The 16,815-nt window shown below is 54.4% G+C and overlaps 5 protein-coding genes across 5 annotated transcripts; 3 read left to right on the top strand and 2 right to left on the bottom strand.

Moving 5' to 3' along the window:
* Nucleotides 1–1,021: 1,021 nt before the first annotated feature.
* On the bottom strand, nt 1,022–4,351 carry CGCA056_v013126 (Regulator of nonsense transcripts 1-like protein; the record flags this gene model as incomplete). The annotated part of the gene is made up of 2 exons (XM_037328370.1): nt 1,022–4,001; nt 4,062–4,351. The coding sequence occupies 2 exons, from the start codon at nt 4,349–4,351 to the stop codon at nt 1,022–1,024; spliced, it is 3,270 nt and encodes a 1,089-aa protein (XP_037172832.1).
* A 675-nt stretch (nt 4,352–5,026) lies between these two features.
* Nucleotides 5,027–6,146, top strand: IMP4-1 (U3 small nucleolar ribonucleoprotein IMP4; the record flags this gene model as incomplete). Its single annotated transcript, XM_037328369.1, has 5 exons — nt 5,027–5,032; nt 5,101–5,258; nt 5,311–5,739; nt 5,790–5,921; nt 5,975–6,146. 5 exons carry the CDS (start codon nt 5,027–5,029, stop codon nt 6,144–6,146), a joined length of 897 nt encoding a protein of 298 aa, XP_037173377.1.
* Nucleotides 6,147–8,150: 2,004 nt separating this feature from the next.
* Nucleotides 8,151–9,271, top strand: psy1 (Syntaxin-like protein psy1; the record flags this gene model as incomplete). The annotated part of the gene is made up of 3 exons (XM_037328368.1): nt 8,151–8,243; nt 8,326–8,850; nt 8,918–9,271. 3 exons carry the CDS (start codon nt 8,151–8,153, stop codon nt 9,269–9,271), a joined length of 972 nt encoding a protein of 323 aa, XP_037173376.1.
* Nucleotides 9,272–10,935: 1,664 nt separating this feature from the next.
* Nucleotides 10,936–13,011, bottom strand: tom70 (Mitochondrial import receptor subunit tom70; the record flags this gene model as incomplete). Its single annotated transcript, XM_037328367.1, has 3 exons — nt 10,936–11,171; nt 11,222–12,659; nt 12,820–13,011. The coding sequence occupies 3 exons, from the start codon at nt 13,009–13,011 to the stop codon at nt 10,936–10,938; spliced, it is 1,866 nt and encodes a 621-aa protein (XP_037173089.1).
* A 1,956-nt stretch (nt 13,012–14,967) lies between these two features.
* On the top strand, nt 14,968–15,850 carry CGCA056_v013122 (uncharacterized protein; the record flags this gene model as incomplete). The annotated part of the gene is made up of 2 exons (XM_037328366.1): nt 14,968–15,677; nt 15,733–15,850. The coding sequence occupies 2 exons, from the start codon at nt 14,968–14,970 to the stop codon at nt 15,848–15,850; spliced, it is 828 nt and encodes a 275-aa protein (XP_037173406.1).
* Nucleotides 15,851–16,815: the final 965 nt, after the last annotated feature.

The following is a 16,815-nucleotide window of genomic DNA, read 5'->3' as shown; positions in this document are numbered from 1 at the left end:
ACCAGACGTTTTGCGAGGCCAAGAATCGGACGGATCGTCATAGTGGGCCGTCCATTGGATGCCGCCCGGTCTCGCGACGAGGATGCGGTCCTGGAATGGGGGGCGGCGAAAGGACCACTGTAACCTGCCTTTTCGCACGTCAGATTAAGTGCCAGCTCCCGCGCTTGAACGGGGGCCTTCCCAGTCGTTATAATTAATTTAGGATCTTGTGGGTTATCGACCGCCGCCCCCTGTCTATCAGTGGACTATGGCTGCTTCCCACCTCGCGGTACAAACACAATGAATACGCCGGCCACCTCATTCGCTCTTCTCGGAGTGCATCCGAAGCCCGTCATACTGAATTAGGCGCTATATCGAATGTCTTTCAAAGCAGCCTGTGGATCAATATTTGTTTTAGTGGTAATGCAAACTGCTAGCGAAATCTGGGGCATTGGGGGCTTGAGTGCAAATCAGTAAAGACCGTGATTTCAACGTAGACTCTATGGGCTAAATCTAAGCTGGAGTTGTGCAATTCCGTGTTCACTGCATCATCGCATAAGCTCTTCTCAAGACCTCCGAGCAGCAAGTTGCGTATTGCAGACTCAGATGACCGAGTCCATGTTATGATTGACCAGACCAAGCTGCCGCATGAGACGCAGACGCATGTCCTTCGCCCAAACCGGTCATCGTCCACTTCCTTGTCCATCTCCCCATTGCTAACACTAACAGCACACTGATAACAATCTGCGAATTGCGGGCCGTTGAGGGCGCGCGAGCGGTTCCCTCCGTCGGTTGCAGCTCTCGCTGGTCGGGCCATCACCCGCCTGCGGCACGTCGTCGTCGGATATCGACTCCTCGGTCTGATGGAGTATCTACCGTCGACCGGGGTCAGTCCGAGACGCCTCTGGACTGAGGCGAACTGCCTGCTCCTTCGTACAGCACCGAGCGTGGTGCGGCGAGGGCTGAAAGCCGGCGGATGCTTCGGTAAGAAACCACTCGTGTGGTTGGTACAGCATGTTCCTGTCCGTATCCTTCACGCTTTTCAGTCGAAGCCGCCACCAATCTGGCTGTGGAAGGCGGTGCTAACGCTCTTCTCATCGTCGTCGTACCGGCGGGCGTAGCCGTTGCCGGTTCCCATACGACCACCGCTCTCGACGTATTGCTTCAAGCGGTCGCTGTGACTGTAAGACGCGGGCCGCATTCCGTGAATAGCGTCCTGGAGGCCAGCGCCCAAGCTGACACCGCCTTGACCAACACCCTTGGCGCCGATAACGCTGGCGCTGGCATCTGTGTACTCGGAGTTGGCAACGCTCTCGCCGGCGATGCTTTCAGTTGCGCGTCCACCCCTCTTGTTGCCAGAGCGGCCTGCTGCGGGTACTCCAGGCAGACCAGGCCATTGCTCAGGAGTAAAGCTGGAAAAGATTGGCGGATAGGTGGTGTTCAGGCCAGCACCGCCGAGAGAGCTGTGGATGGAAGAAACGTCGTCGGGAATGTAAGACATCATCGACCCCGAGTCAAAGTCACGCGTAGAACCAGCGCCGTTGAAGCGGTTGCCGTTGGGGAACCCCCCGCCGCCGCCGCCGCCGTTGAACTGAGGAGGCTGGCTCATCTTTTGGCGGTAAGCAGTTCTCGGCTTGCCAAACTGCAGAAGAGAGGTCTGCAGGTTTGTCAAGGGGCCCTCGACCAAACACTTTCGCTCCTTGAAGTGAACGAGAAGGTGGTGCCAGAGCTCGTGCTTAGAGAGAACCTTCGGGTTGCCAATGATGACGAGACCGTACTTGGCACGGGTCAAGGCGACATTGAGACGACGCGGGTCTGACAAGAAACCAATGCCCTGGTTATCGTTCGAACGGACACAGGACAAGACGATGAAATCCTTCTCACGACCCTGGAAAGCGTCGACAGACGCGACTTCGACCTCCTTGTAGCTCTCCTTCTTGAAAGTGCCAGTGTTCTGCATGGTGCTAACGATGTAGCTTCGTTGACCCTCGTACGGAGTGATGACACCGATATCCCCGGGCTTCACTCCAGCCTTGAAGAAGCGGGTGACAACCTTCTCCACGTTGGAAGCTTCAGTGCGGTTCAGGTAGGATGTACCAGATGCAGAGATCTCCTCGTTGCCAAGATTGGACCAGAACATCATCGGCATGTCCGCAACAGGCCAGGGGAAATCCACGTCGCGGCGAAGACGCTCTCTATGTGTAACTCCGTTTTGGAGGGATCCGTCGTAGAACATGTTGGATGGGAACTCGGACAGGCAGGGGTGCATGCGGTACTGGATGTTGAGGCGGATGGGTACCAAGCGCAGGTTGACAAGACGTTCGAACAATGACTGGTTCAGGCCAGCCTTTGCTGCCTTCTTGTTCATAATGACAGGGCCCAATTGCTTGTGGTCACCAACCAACACGACTTGCTTGCAGCCAAGAACCAACGGAATCATACACTCCGGCTCAGCCGACTGGGTAGACTCGTCGATCAAAACGTTGCGGAACTTCATCTTGGAAAGACGGGGGTCGCCAGCACCAACGCAAGTGCAGCAAACGACATCCGCATTGTGAAGTATGTCCCTCTCAGCGGCCTTGGTGAGCTGTTTGAACTTCTTCTCATCTTGACTGGACAACTCGCCCAATTCGCTCTTGAGCTGTGCAAGCTTAACAAGCTCTCCGTTGCTGTCGTTCATGCGGACCTGCTCGTGGAGGGCAAGGAAGCTCACAGAGGACTCTACGTCTTCGCGCGACTTGGCTGTAAGACGGACAACCTTGAGACCGGTGCGGTGAATACGCTCGCAGAGTTGGTCGACAGCGACGTTGGACGGAGCGCAGACCAGAACTTGGCCATTGTTCATCTTGCAAAGGTGGTAGATGATGGTCGCTGAAGTCACGGTCTTGCCGGTTCCGGGAGGGCCCTGAATCAAGCTAAGCGGAGTAGACAACACAGCCTTGATAGCGGCAATCTGGCTTGTATTGAGGTCAGGAAGGCCCGGGACGCTGAACTTCTTAGGCATAGTCGTCTTCTGAGGCGCAACCGCCACGTCGTGACCGAGAAGCTTGTGGAAGATGTATCCGGAGACACTCATGTCGTCGACAGCAAAAGTCTTCATCGCATACTGCATGCGGTCATAAGATGTAGCCTTCCACACGTAGTCGGCAGAGAAGTTATGGGTGCACTCGGTCGGGACCGTCTTCTCGTTGCCTGCCTTTCGCAACTCCAGAGTGACTTCATCGGACTGATTGTTGGGAATCTTAATGACATAGCCGACTCCCTCCCACGCAGGACGAAGCTCTCCCTTGTATCGCAGACGCATCTCGTCACCGACCGCCAGCTTCACGTCGCCGGATTCTATCTTGTGGAGCTCGAAGCTGACAAGGTGCTTGTTGTTGAGACCGTAATCCCAGCGAACTGTCAGACCGTCCTCAGATTGGGCCTCCTTGAGTTTCTTGTCGTAGTCGGACTCCATCTTGACCAGAGGACCGAAAATGTTCTGGTAGTGATACGGGTCGTCGTACTTGAGCAGGACGGGATGAGGATCGTCATCGATGCTGTTGGCCTTCTCGAGATCGGCGACGGTCGCGGTAGAGTTATCCTTCCACATCTCCTCCAGCTTTGCAATCATAGGCGGGGTCAGGTGTCGTGCACGGAGTTGCTCGGCGTCGGAAGGAGTCGCGACCAGCCAGGTCAGGAAGGCTCGCTCCTCGATCAGGGGCTGCCATCTCGAAGTGTCCCAGCTCATGTCCTTAGAGGACGTATTGGCGGCGCATGGCTGGCGGCAAAGAAGCACGACAACGGTGTCTGACTTAGCAGGGATAAAACCCAGGAGGAAGACATTCTTGGTCCCGCAGTTGTAGCATTCGAGCACGGTATCGCCCAAAGTCGACTCGGGGTGAAGCTGGACCTCTTTGTGACGAGCTCGGACAAGATGGTTAACGATATGGCTTGAAGTCGCGTTGCCACGAGCGCTACAGAACCACTTGTTGCAGCCAAGGCACTTGACGACGGAACTCGGTGAGTGGATTCCACAATACCTGGGGAGGGGTCAAGTCAGCGCGGTACTTGGCGCAAAGTGTGACGGCGGGCCAACTTACGCGCAGGCGTGAGGTGGAAGCTCCCTATCTTCTTCCTGAGGTCTGCCGAGGTTCAGATCCTTCATGGCCCCGACGGGCATGCTCGTCAAGCTATCGTTGTCATCATCGTCATACAGCTCCGTTTGGTTGTCATCGTCATCGGCGCGGCGGCGACCACCGCGGCCGCCAAACTTCCCGTAGAGAAGGCTTTCGTCGGGGTCGATACCGGTAAAGTCGTCGGCGCCCGCCTTGATCGCTGCAGTCGAATCGTTAATGAGGTGGTTCCCGAGGTGTGTAAATGCGCCCTCCATTATCGCGATAGTTCGCTCCTCCACTTCTATCTATCTTGTTGCTGATCTTCTACTCCCTTGGGTGAAAATGGTCAGCGGAAAGTTCGGACAGAGGCAACGAGTGAATGCTCGCAAAACGGAACCGACAAGGTGGTGGCAATTATTTGGAATTCCTCGTGCGCCATGGGAAAGCGCAACTTACTTCAGCCTTTTTGTTGTTCTCGAATATTTCGGCGTCGCAGAGCCTCGGATGGCTCAGGTCGTACGGAAGGGGATTCGAGGTGTTTAGGGAGGAGAAACGTCACATCATATCGGTGCCGAAAATCCAAGGTTTGGTGTCGAGACCTCAAAGGTACACCAAGTAAGCGAAGATTTACCTTGAACGTATGTGTGCTCTCGTGGATTCGGCACCCGAACGATGGGAAATCAGGTCGGCCCGCCCAAAGAAAGCGGCGAAGGTGCCCAGACAGCCATTTTGGTGGGATGCGGCTATCGCCACGTGACCCTTCTGATAAGACAGGGATCATGTCCTTCGCAGGACGTATCGATTGTGGCTGTCTCTCTTGGCCAATGAACTCTGCCTGAAATGACTTGACTCCACTAAAAAATTCATTGTCGGTGCAGTTCAACGTCCAGACTTGGATCAAGTAAAGCCAAACTCATCATTCTCCGACAACATCGAAGGGAACCGCAACGATGATTGTAAGTGCCTAACTTGACTAAACATTGACGCCAATATAATGTTAGAATATACACTAATATAAAGACAGCGAAAACAAGCGCGCCAAAGGCGCGACTATCTGTATCGCCGCGCGTTGATGCTCAAGGATGCGGAGACCAACGAGAAGAAGGCCGCTCTGAAGTCTGCTCTTGCTTCAGGCAAGCCATTGGACCCATCCATCGCGAAGGACAAGAGCCTGAGAAACGAGTGAGATTCCCTTCAAATTCGAATAAGTCGCAGTAGCGTTGACCTCGAGCAGTTACCAGTATGATGAGTCGCGTCCCGATCTCACCGTCAATGAGGAGTTGGACCTCGACGATGAGTATTCTCAACTGAGCGGGATTCAAGACCCCCGTATACTGGTAACGACCAGCAGAGATCCCTCGAGCCGTCTGGCCGCCTTCAGCAAGGAGATTAGACTTTTACTCCCCACGTCCGTCCGTCTCAACCGTGGAAACCTTATTCTCGACGACCTTGTGCAGTCCTGTAAATCAAATTCCTTAAGCGACGTCGTGTTACTTCACGAGCATCGAGGCGTACCAACTGCCATCACTATTTCTCACCTTCCTCACGGCCCAACGCTCTCTTGTTCCCTGCATTCCGTGGTCCTGAGACATGACATTCCGGGATCTATCAGGGGATCTGTCTCTGAAGCATATCCCCACCTGATTTTTGAGGGTTTTAAGAGGTGTGTGGCGGCGATCCGCTTGTTGTATGCTTTAGCTAACCTCACAACAGCCGCCTCGGACAGCGTATCGTCAAGATCCTCAAGCATCTTTTCCCTCCACGGGAACCGATTACGAATAAAACCAAGATAGGTAACAGAGTCGTGACCTTCGTCAACAATGAAGACACCATAGAAGTGCGACAGTAAGTTGATCTTTGACTGGTTACGGTTGACCGCTGCTCACCAGACTTGATAGCCATGTTTTTGTCCGTACTTCCTACGACTCAGTTGAGCTTGCCGAGGTTGGACCGCGCATGACCATGCGGCCATTCGAGATTCGCGCCGGAACTCTCGAAAACAAGGAGGGAGACGTGGAATGGCACCTCTCGCAGTACACTCGCACCGGAAGGAAGAAGGAGTACTTGTAAGACAGTGTCGTCGACTGAGAAGCAAGGACAGAGCTGGATTAGTAGCAGGCTGTAAAGTCAACAGCACTTCACTTCTTGAGGCTTCCAGACGAAGCGCGGGATTGCGAAATCATTGGGCTAATTTTGAGATTTGGGCGTTGAAGGCATCAAAAAGGCTGCATGGGGTAGACATGACATTATCACGGCTAGAGCCACAATCAATGATACTGAGAACCAAGCAACTATATCTCTTGTTCAGAGGCCAATTACAAGTTAGCTCGGTATAAAACTGATTGCTGACAGAATATATTCATCGTCAATCCAGATGTGTGAGGAAACACCTTTGATGAGGCCAAAGTCAGACTGGTTGGATCGTGTTAACCCCATCGAGGCGACAGAAACGGGTCCAGCCAGCGACGTCCTTGCAACAGCCATCACGAGCCAATGAGGGGCAACTTGAGCCGTCATCCGGTGGTCTCGCTGCCGAGCTCTCCATCGGAAAGGTTTAAGCATGGGATAAACGAACCGGCCCTTGTCGGGCTGGGTTGATTGCGAATCAATTTCTCAGGGGCCCCCGCCACTACGTACGCGCAACACGGATACGGAGCGTAAAGCGGGCTTTTTGAAATCGCCGTTGCCTGTCAGTCAGGCTGCGCACACCGCAAACACGCGGTTGATGGCGGGAGGCAATGTGGGTAAAAAAGGACGAACCGCGGGAAGGGAGGGTGGCTTAGAACTCTTGGGATGGGCAAAAACGGCGGCTCGCACAGCCACTAGCTCAATGGTGGTGACGCCTCCAGCAACCTGCGGTCGAGCCGGGACGGTCAGCAGCGAAAGTACCGAAGGCTGCGGATCTTAACAGTCTCTGCAACGGCTGCAGGTGAAGATAGTCGGCGATTTGGTTCGTCGATTGACATGAGCTGCAATTGACCGGCAGCATTATTCGACCTTTCACGTCAGACCAGTCAGCTATTTTTGGGGACGACTAGATGGTGTCGCCGCCGCTCAGCCCATTTCGATTGCAGTTGCCGTTCCCACCCAATCGTCACCTCATTCACTCATGGGCTGGACATTGGACAAGCTGGGTGGCAGGTCGGTCCCATGTGTGCTAGAAGAGCCAAGACTGCGGGAAGACACAGGGAGGGGCAACAACAGCAGCCCAGCCTCCTGTTCTGCCTGCCGTTGACCCTTTCTGCACACCACCGCCGGACGGTCTGGGTGCGTGTGAGACACTGAAGGACGTACGACCCAGGCACAGGTACCGTCCACCATGGAGTCCTGCTGAGTCCTTAGGTAGGGACCTACATTCCCTGGGCTGTAGGATGGGCAGCGAAACCCGTGGACGTCTTCGCAGAAAACATGCCCGCGTCCCGTGTACAATAATAAGCTTCGCCCCGCCCGCTGGCCGCAACATGCTCTGATGTCACTGACCTTGGGCTGCTCCAGCTTGTCTTTCCGGACCCGACGAATCCTCTTTTTGCTTAGGTTGTCAGCATCGAGAATCGCTCACGGTCCCGTTCCAGGCGTGTCGTATAACCTCAAAAGTACCATCCATCCCAAAACCACAAGAGGGGCTGCGACTGTTTATTTGTTTCTAGCGCCCGTCGGGCTCCTCTGCGAAGAAGAAAAAAAGACTTGAAAAAAACAGGACCCCGGAAATCTGATCGGCCAATCCTGCCCACTTGCGCCCCATCCCACCCAACCACAGACACTGCCCGGGGTATCCGCTCTGATAGGTCCCGGCTCCTGATTGGGTCCGCCCACACTGTCATTTCAGTGCCTTTCCAACACTTCCCAGTTCCTGTCAGCGGCCGGAGGTCCAACCTGGACGTCATTTAACGACTGGACATCAGCCGAAATATCCTCAGCGCTTGGTACTCAGTGCTCACACCTGCTACCACCCGATCCATCTCACGAGAGCAACGCCGGACATTCTCACTCCGCCAATTCTCTCCGGCTTCACGCGATCAACCTCCTCTCCAACGCTCTGTCTGTAATCGCGTCGACAGCAGCATATCCGTCAACATGTCGTACGGACAGTATAACAACAACCCTTACGCTCAGGGCCCCGACCAGGAAGGCGGCTACGGTTACGCCAACAACAACAATAACAACCAGGTCCGTCATCAATCCATTCAATCGCTTCCTCCCACGTCGCGGAGTCTTGTCGCATCGCATCGCAACTAACAATCGCAAGCAGTATGGCCAAGGTCAATATGAGATGCAGCCTTACGGCCAAGAGCCGAACCAGTACGCCAACCAGCCGCCGCCGCCTACCACTTTGACCCAGCAAGAGTTCCTCCAGCGCGTGCAATACCTGCGCTCCGAGATTCAGGGTCTCACATCCGACATTGAAGGCATTGCTGCGCTGCACCAGCGTTCCCTCGCTTCCACCGACTCCAACGCCAGCTACCAGCTTGAGCAGGCCGTCTCCGCGACGCAGCTCCGCAACACCGCGGTCAAGGACGGCATCAAGGCCCTCGAGAAGGACCTCGCAAAGACCCAGGACGGCTCCCGCGCCACCAAGAGCGCCCAGCTCAACTCGCTCCGCAACACGTTCAAGGGCGAGCTCGAAAAGTACCAGCAGATTGAGAGCGATTATCAGAGGCGCTACCGCGACCAGATCGCCCGCCAGTACCGCATCGTCAACCCGGAAGCGACGGAAGACGAGGTCAAGCAGGCGACGGAACTCGATTGGGGTAATGAGGGTGTTTTCCAAACAGCTGTAAGTTTTCAAAGCTTTCTATCGCCAATTTGACCCGAAGCACGGATATTGACGTTGCTGCCTTTAGCTCAAGTCAAACCGGACAGGCCAGGCCAACTCGGTGCTGGGCAATGTCAGAGCCCGCCACAACGAATTGCAGCGCATTGAAAAGACTCTCGTTGAGCTCGCTACGTTGTACCAGGAGATGGCCACTCTTGTCGAGGCACAAGAACCCGTCGTCGACGCCGCCGAGCAGAACGCCCAGCAGACCGTCGACAATATCGCCAAGGGTAATGAGGAGGTCGCCGTCGCCAACAAGCACGCCCGCAACCGCAGAAAGCTCAAGTGGTGGTGCCTTCTCGTCGTTGTCATCATCATTGCTCTCGCCGTCGGCCTAGGCGTTGGTCTCTACTGCACGAACAACAAGTGCGGCAGCAAGTAAATCACGACTGCAAACTACGAGCGAGCACTTTGTACGACACGGAAGTAAGAGAATGCTTTGACGGGGCAGGCATGGCGATGAGCCCCCATGATTAAGGCAAAGGACAGCACTTTAAAAAGAGAGGGCACGACGACTGTTTTAGATTTCATGACCATGGCTCGAACGGAGGAGAGGTTTTAATCAGGGCAGGGCACTGGTGTTGTATCCCGCCGCATCCGACCTACTCCCCCTCCAACGAGGCCACGAACTTTTATTTAAACCGCCGAGCATTTGACACCCACGGCGGGCTCCTGATTCCCCAAACCACCAGGTTTTATACTCATTGTACGCATACCCTTCATACGACCACAAACGGGAGATTGGGGGAGGTCCGGAGTCTTTTTATTTCCTCTTTCTTATTTTTGTATGTATTGAACGTCTCTTGCCTCCTCACCCTCCTCCTGCCACCCGTTGGATCATGAGAACGTGGGATAGTGGCAATTGGGGCGCGGGGGGGCAACGGCACATTTTTCTCCTTTTACGTATCGCACAAACAATGGCGAGGGTTTAACGACTTGAATGGCCTCCCATGTTCCTCCGGTGACACCACACCAAATACCGCTGTGTTACTGAATGAAATTTTGCTCGTGAAAACGCCCTCCTCTGCCCGGCAACCGACGCAGACCGGCATGCCACGCGGGAACCTAGTCGGGCCAACCACCCCCGGCCTAGCAAATGTCTCGGTGCCCTGGGCCTGGGATGGGTGTTGTTATTGTTAGCTACGTGCCCTCATCTCCCCCGTCCCGCACCGCCGCCCGCCGGCCCGCATCCCACGCGCGGGCTCGATATCCCGCCGCAGCCCTATGGCACAGCGGGGCGGCACGATTCAAGGTGACGGAAATTGCGACATCTTCGAACAGCTCCGATAAGGAGTTCCGCTGGTTTCGTGGTGTAGTTGGTTATCACGTCAGTCTAACACACTGAAGGTCTCCGGTTCAAGTCCGGGCGAAATCATTCTTTTGCCATTGTTTTTTTGATTGCATTGGCGATTTCTGCCCAAGGATATTTTTGCTGTCGGCAAATTGGGCAGCTAGATAACACCAGCCAGCTAGTCAAGTAGTCTTCGCTATCAACCCCGTCCAAAGTGATGCTTCTCTCGCCTACAGCAACTGTTCTCAAGACACATCTCGAAAGTCACTCAAAAACTCCGTCGAGACCGCTGTTCAACCGCTCGTAGCTAAACTGGTCCAAGATTGACAAATATGGATACAGATGACAATGGACTAGTTCTACAATGCTCTCGCCAAATGTACGCAAAGTGAGGGAAGTCGGATTATGTACAAACGTGTTAAAGGGTTCGACCCATGCCTCCCAAGCTGTGTGCGTTAAGCCCTGGTTTCACCGCCGCCAAAACCCGAAGCTCCCCGCCGCCGGCCAACAAAAAAAGACATGAAATAACAGCAAACGGGCTTTTTTTTGGTTCTTAACATCGTCCCGTCCTGATATTTTGATTCGTCCCCCATTACTCGCCCCGGAACCCATTTCCCGGGGCTGTTACCTGCTCCCCCATTTTTTCCGTCACAGGAGCTTAAACTACTACTCTTCTTCTTCTTACACGGCGCCAGTTGGTGAGTTGTGTGGGTGTGATTACTTCAATTCAGTCGGAAAAGTGTAAATCCTCTCCTTTACCTGGGCATACCCGGGCTGATACCCTGCAACTTCGCTGCCAGCTTGGGGTACTTCTCTTGCACTTGGAGCTGCGTGCGTGTCGCTTCGGCGTACGACAGAGCGTTGACGATCTCTCCTTCCGTGCGGGCGAGCTCGGCAGCGCGCTCGAAGTACTTGAGAGCCTCGGTGACCTTGCCCTGCTGAAGGAGCAGCTGGGCCATGGTTGCAACGGCGATGTCGCACTCGGGGTCGACTGTATGTGATTAGTCTCGCGATTTGAAAATAAAGACGGGGTGTGCATACTGATGAGAGCCTTTTGGCAAAGCTTCTCGGCTTCGCCAAAGTCCTGCTTCCACTGGAAGAGGGTCAGGGCCTTGTTGATAAGGGGAAGAACGTTCATGGCCATCGGCTTCGTCTTCGACTCCATGTCAATCGCGGCGTCGAACTTCTCGATAGCCTCCTGGAAGTTGCCCTGGTCGAGGAGCAGCTCTCCGTAGTAGTTGTAGACGTCGGGGACGTCCTTGAAGTTCTTGATGCAGCGGCGGAAGGTCGACATGGACGAGGCAATGGAGCCCATCTTGTATTGAGTGACACCGAGCTGGATGTGAGAGAAGATGAAGTCGCGGTCGAGGTCGATGGACTTCTGGTAGTCCTTGGCGGCGTCGGAGAACTCGCCCTTGATGAAGTGCAGCTGGGCACGGTGGTAGTAGATGTCGGGATCCTCGGCGTTCTGCTCCATGGCCTTGTCGAAGTCGTCGGCAGCCTTCTCGGGGGCACCAAGCTCCAGGTTCATGCTAGCACGCTTGATGTAGCTCTGGGTCATGGAGGGGTCGAGCTCAATGCTCTTGGACAGGTCGCTCATGGCGTCGTCATGCTTTCCGAGCAAGCAGCTGAAAGTACCGCGGAGGTTGTATGCGAGAGCCTCGAACCCCTCGAGCTCACCCAGTTCCAGGGCCTTCTCGAAGGCCGCCCTCGCCTCCTCGTAGCCGTCACCAGTCTTCTTCTCCAAAGCCGCAAGGCCGAGCTGCAGCTGACCCTTGCCAGTCTCCTCGTCCAGCGCAATAGAGTCCTCGAGACCGGCCGGGCGGGGCTTGACGCGGAAGCTCTGCAGGTAGTTACCGACGAAAGTGTGGCTGGGCAGCTTGTTGGGGCGGTTGGCCATCATCTCCTGGGCCTTCTGCTCGGCAAACTTCTTCAGCAGGCGCTCGACGGCCTGCGCGCTGTTCTCGTTCTTGAAGCTGTCGATGATGCAGGAGGCGGTGAAATCGAGGAGAGCCTCGCCGTACATCTTGAGGTGCTCGTAGGCGTTGGCACGGCGGTTCAGAGCCTTGACGTATTCGGGGTCGAGGTTGATGGCGGCGGTGGTGTCCTCGACAACCTTGTCCCAGTCGCCGAGGGCATTGTAGCAAGCGGCACGGTTCGAGTAGAAAATGGGGTTGGCCTTGCAAAGGATGGCCTTGGAGTAGAGGTCGATGGCTTGGTTGTAGTCCTTACCGCCATAGGATTTGTTACCGGCGTCCTTCAACTTGGCGGCGTACTTCTCTCGCTCTTCTTGGGTGAAGCTCTGGACGGACGTCTCGTCGATCTCGGGAAGCTCTTCGGGGTTCTCGGCGGCGGCCGTCGGTTGCGCAGCAGCCTCCTTCTGTGCGGGCGCGGCCTTCTCTGCCTCGGCGGCCTTGCGTTCGGCCTCCCTTCTTTTCCTTCGCTCCTTCTTGCTCAGCTTTGGTGTATCATCCTTCTTCTTGAATCGCACTAAGGTCAGCTTTTGATTCCGTGCAGTTTGACCTGGCAGGGCTGGCGGAGATGGCCAAGATCCCAGTCGTAGCGGCCGTGTGGAAAATCGGATCGCATGACGACAGCCAGGTGCCAGGAGCAGGCAAGACACAAGAGTAAAAACGTACGGAGTCGCTGTTGAGGAAGTAGATGACGCCAGCACCGGTAGCGACGACGGCAACACCTGCAGCGGTATAAACGACGGCCTTGTTTTCTGAAGCCCAAGAGGTGATGCGGTCCCAGAGTCCGGAGGAGGAATCAACCGGGATAACGGTCGGAGTCTTTGCCAGAGGAGGCACGGAGGGGAGGGGATTGGACATATTTGTGGTGGCTCGAGGCAATTGATAAAAAGAGGAGCAGAGGTATCAAGGGTGGTACAGGAAGAAAAGTCGTAAAGTCGACAAGGACTAGAAGTGTGTGAATGGGCTGACCAGTGCGAGGGCGGTCTGGTTCGATGATGTAGGCAAGTTGCAGGTGCAGGTGCAATTGCAGGAGCTGGCTGCTGTGATGCTGATGCTGCTTGCTGGCCGTTTGGTGGTGGTGGTGGTGGTGGTGGTGGTGGTGGTCTCTGTCTGGTCTGTTTGCTATGCGCTGGACTGGGGCCCAGGAGCTTCCGGCACAGCGCGCAAAAAATTGTTGCGCGACGGGGCAAGCTCGTGAGGAGTTTTTCCGGCCTAGCACCACAGTCTTCTGGGTCGAGCAACTGTCATTGACCAAATCAGCTTGGCCTCAGGCGATTGAAGAGTGGGGTTGGCAAGGGAGGGCCGCCTATGAGCCTGCAAACTACGTAACCAGTGAGGGCCCTGGCGCTCCAGGTCGCAAAGATATGTTGGTCAGCCAGCAGGGTGCCTTTCGCTTTCGTGGTCTGGGCTGACGATTTTTGTTGTTTACTGTCTTCATTAATAAGCTGCTGTCTTTTGCTGAAGCTTGCGAAATTTTGATGTGCACCCGTATTGCGCCCTCAAATCGAATCAATTGAAGACTTGTGGAATCGTTGGGCATTTACACAGTAGGAACGATCTCCCAGACAAATGCGAGAGCTTCAATCGCCAGGGATCTGGCTGGAGTACCATGTCGTCATATTCTCCTGTATTCTCATTTTGGGTTCACTAGCCTGGCGTCCTTCAGAAAAGCATTCGATGGAAGTCTTCATTGCTAGAAAAACTCTGTACACTGCTTCTGTGCTCCTTAAAAACTTGTGGTGTGTACAAATCTTCTGAAGATGGATTGGCTACGCATCGTGCAAATTACACGAGTAAGAGACTCGCAGCTACATACGGCTAGTTGGATATGACTTCTTTCCTCAGCGACAATTAGCCAGTTCGGCATGACCTAGCGTCAAGAGACATGGAGGGGTCGTTTCCAGCTCGAGACTTTGAAATTGTCTTACTTGTGCTGGCGCAGAATGGCCTTCGGAGTGTTTCATTGAGAAGATGTCTATAGACATTGGTTCTGAAGAGATGCTTGCTTCTTCTGGGTAATGTGTGGTTGTCCAGAATGAAAAAGGCTTGAAATAAGGTACTCATCATGTGGCAGAGCCGTAACATCCAGCGCGTATTCCTTGAAGAGCATCTCCAGAAATACCTCGGCGCGAGCCCTCGCTCCAGTCGTTTATCAGCACCCTCCGAATTACTGTGCTAATCAAAACGTTTTTTGAAAATTTTCATGTTGATCATCACATCAAACTAGGAGATTCTCCAGACCATTGGGTTCCGCACTTTGTTCATATACAATTGGGACTACAGGCATTCAGTGATAAGGAGGTTACTAGCTGGGCTGATGAAATTTGAAGTCTCGGGTGGCCAAGATAAGAGTTGATCTTAACAATCTATCTCAAGCTGCTAACGGAAAATATGCATTAAACATATGTCTTGAACCATGAAGTTGTGTTCATCCCCATGAGTATCAACAAAATGATTAGATGGGTAGTTGAAAGTGACCAGTGGAGATGGAAGGCAGTGAGAAAGTGTGCTTATGTAACCTACACTGCAACTCGCAAAATTGTTAGTGCCGTCTCATGAGCGACTTCCGTGCTGCAAGCGAGAAGACTCAGAGTGCTTCTGGCTGACCTTGACCACCGTCGCCGTCTAAAGTCAAAGCCCGGTCACAGCACTTGTTGCATCGGCAAACTTACCTACATCAATCAGAGTGGCTCTTTTACTTCTGCGTCTCTCCTTCAAATCTGCCTTCTCGTCAAGATCGCCGATCTGACAATCATCGACCATCCTACATCGCACCGCACACCTTGAGTCAACAGCTTACAGACAGTCGCAAATATGGCCAATCAATTTGAGCTTTTCACGTCGCTCCGTTTCGACCCCGGATTGCTGGGCGTCCCAAAGAGGCGTTTGGCTAATGCGGGGTGGAACGCCAAGATGACCTCCCCGTACTACATGCTCGACCTCCACCGGGATCGGATGCTTAGAGCCGCAACACATTGGAACTGGACTCCTGCCGTTGAGGCTATCGCCGGCGAGACCGGTCTGCGGAATCTCGCAGACGCCGTCGAGACCTTCTTGGCTCAGCATGGCAAGGAAAGCCCACTGAGAGTCAAGGTCCTGCTTACCTCGGACGGGAAGCTTAGCTGTGAAGCATCACCAGTGCCCCCGGTGCCGTTGCAAAACCTCTTTCCCGAGAGACTCCCACCACCTGGAAGCTCGAAGGAGACCAGCGATCCCTCTGAGGAACCTCTTATGGAGGTCGTAGTAGATGACACCGAGACATCTCAATCGGAGTACACCCACTTCAAGACTACCAAGAGGGCCATGTACGACACTGCTCGGGATCGTGCGAGCATTGCGCCGACGGACCGAAAGGAAGTCCTGCTGGTCAACTCCAGAGATGGCACGATCATGGAGGGCAGCTTGACTACTCCCTGGTTTTGGAGGAACGGTAGGTGGGTGACACCTCCGGTATCTGCCAAGTTCAATCCCGATGGCGGGAGCGGTGGTCAAGATGGAACCACTCGCAGATGGGCTCTTGAAAGGTGAATATCCTGACATATCACGTCATTCGCGCCTGCCTGCTGACTACGTGCTCAGGAACCTGGGTGCTGAAGAAGAGGTCAAGGCCGACAGTCTTGTCCACGGTGAGTCTTGCTGGATCAGCAATGGTGTTCGCGGCTTCACTTTTGGCAAGGTACGGCTCAGTGCCGCATAACAAGCTTGCGTTCTAAGCTCTTGTCGATTTATGAGTCCAGGAGGCGCATGATATCATGATATGATCAGAGCAGCCTACTATGGGCGGTTCATCGAACCAATCATGCGAACTTCGGCCTTGATAGCAACCACTGCCATGTTGAATCGCCATCTTCTGATTCGAGATGAACGCCTATCTTTGGGGCATATGTGTATTGCCGAGATGTTATATCCGGATGGAACATCGAGCATGGATCCAGAAAAAGAACCCTGACGACATCACAATGCCAAGTTCAGGTCCAGCGATTGCAGAACAATCAGGAGGCCTCGTCTCCTTGCATCGTGCTTGGCAGGGTATCCAGGAATCTGGAGTCGATCGGCGCCAAGACGGGACATGGCCCGCTAAGCTAATCCCTGCCCCGGAACCACCGTGCGGCGTCCGTTACATCATTCTGTAGGCGGGGAAGACCTCATCTCCCGGCCGATTTGTTCATCAGACCAAGCTCGTCGTCAAGCAGTAACAGTTTTGGCTCACGAGCCGTCTCTGATTTGCATGTGCCAATCCCCTTCTGAATCACGGCAGCTGGTTTGACCGGCGCGTATTGAGGTAGGCTGCTTGAAAGTTCAGGTGGCCGAAGTTCCCGCGGGGCATCTCCAAAGTAGAGCGACTGTGACAAGTCCAAATCGCTCTGGTGTTTCCATAACGTTTCCCCCTCTTTCGCGTTCATTTTGAACCACTTGTTCATCGACGACTCAGTCCAGCTCCACCGGGCCATTTTGTACCCTAACCAACTGCCTCATCGGGCTGGACCGAGGGCCAGACTTCTTCCCTTTTCCCCCCTATCCCCATGGGAGCTCTGAGCACGGGCGAAAGGTCCGAATGCGCGTTGTCACGAAAGCTCCGTTTCAAGCCTGCGGTTGCACCGCCCCACCTCCCGTGCCTTGTTCTGAACTGTCACACTTCAATGCCGGCATGAGCTCTCTCTC

This window comes from Colletotrichum aenigma (genome assembly GCF_013390185.1).
Source record: "Colletotrichum aenigma strain Cg56 chromosome Unknown KSG_Cg56_contig09, whole genome shotgun sequence".
Taxonomy (NCBI): Eukaryota; Fungi; Ascomycota; class Sordariomycetes; order Glomerellales; family Glomerellaceae; genus Colletotrichum; species Colletotrichum aenigma.
This window is presented reverse-complemented; position numbering and strand designations above follow the sequence as displayed.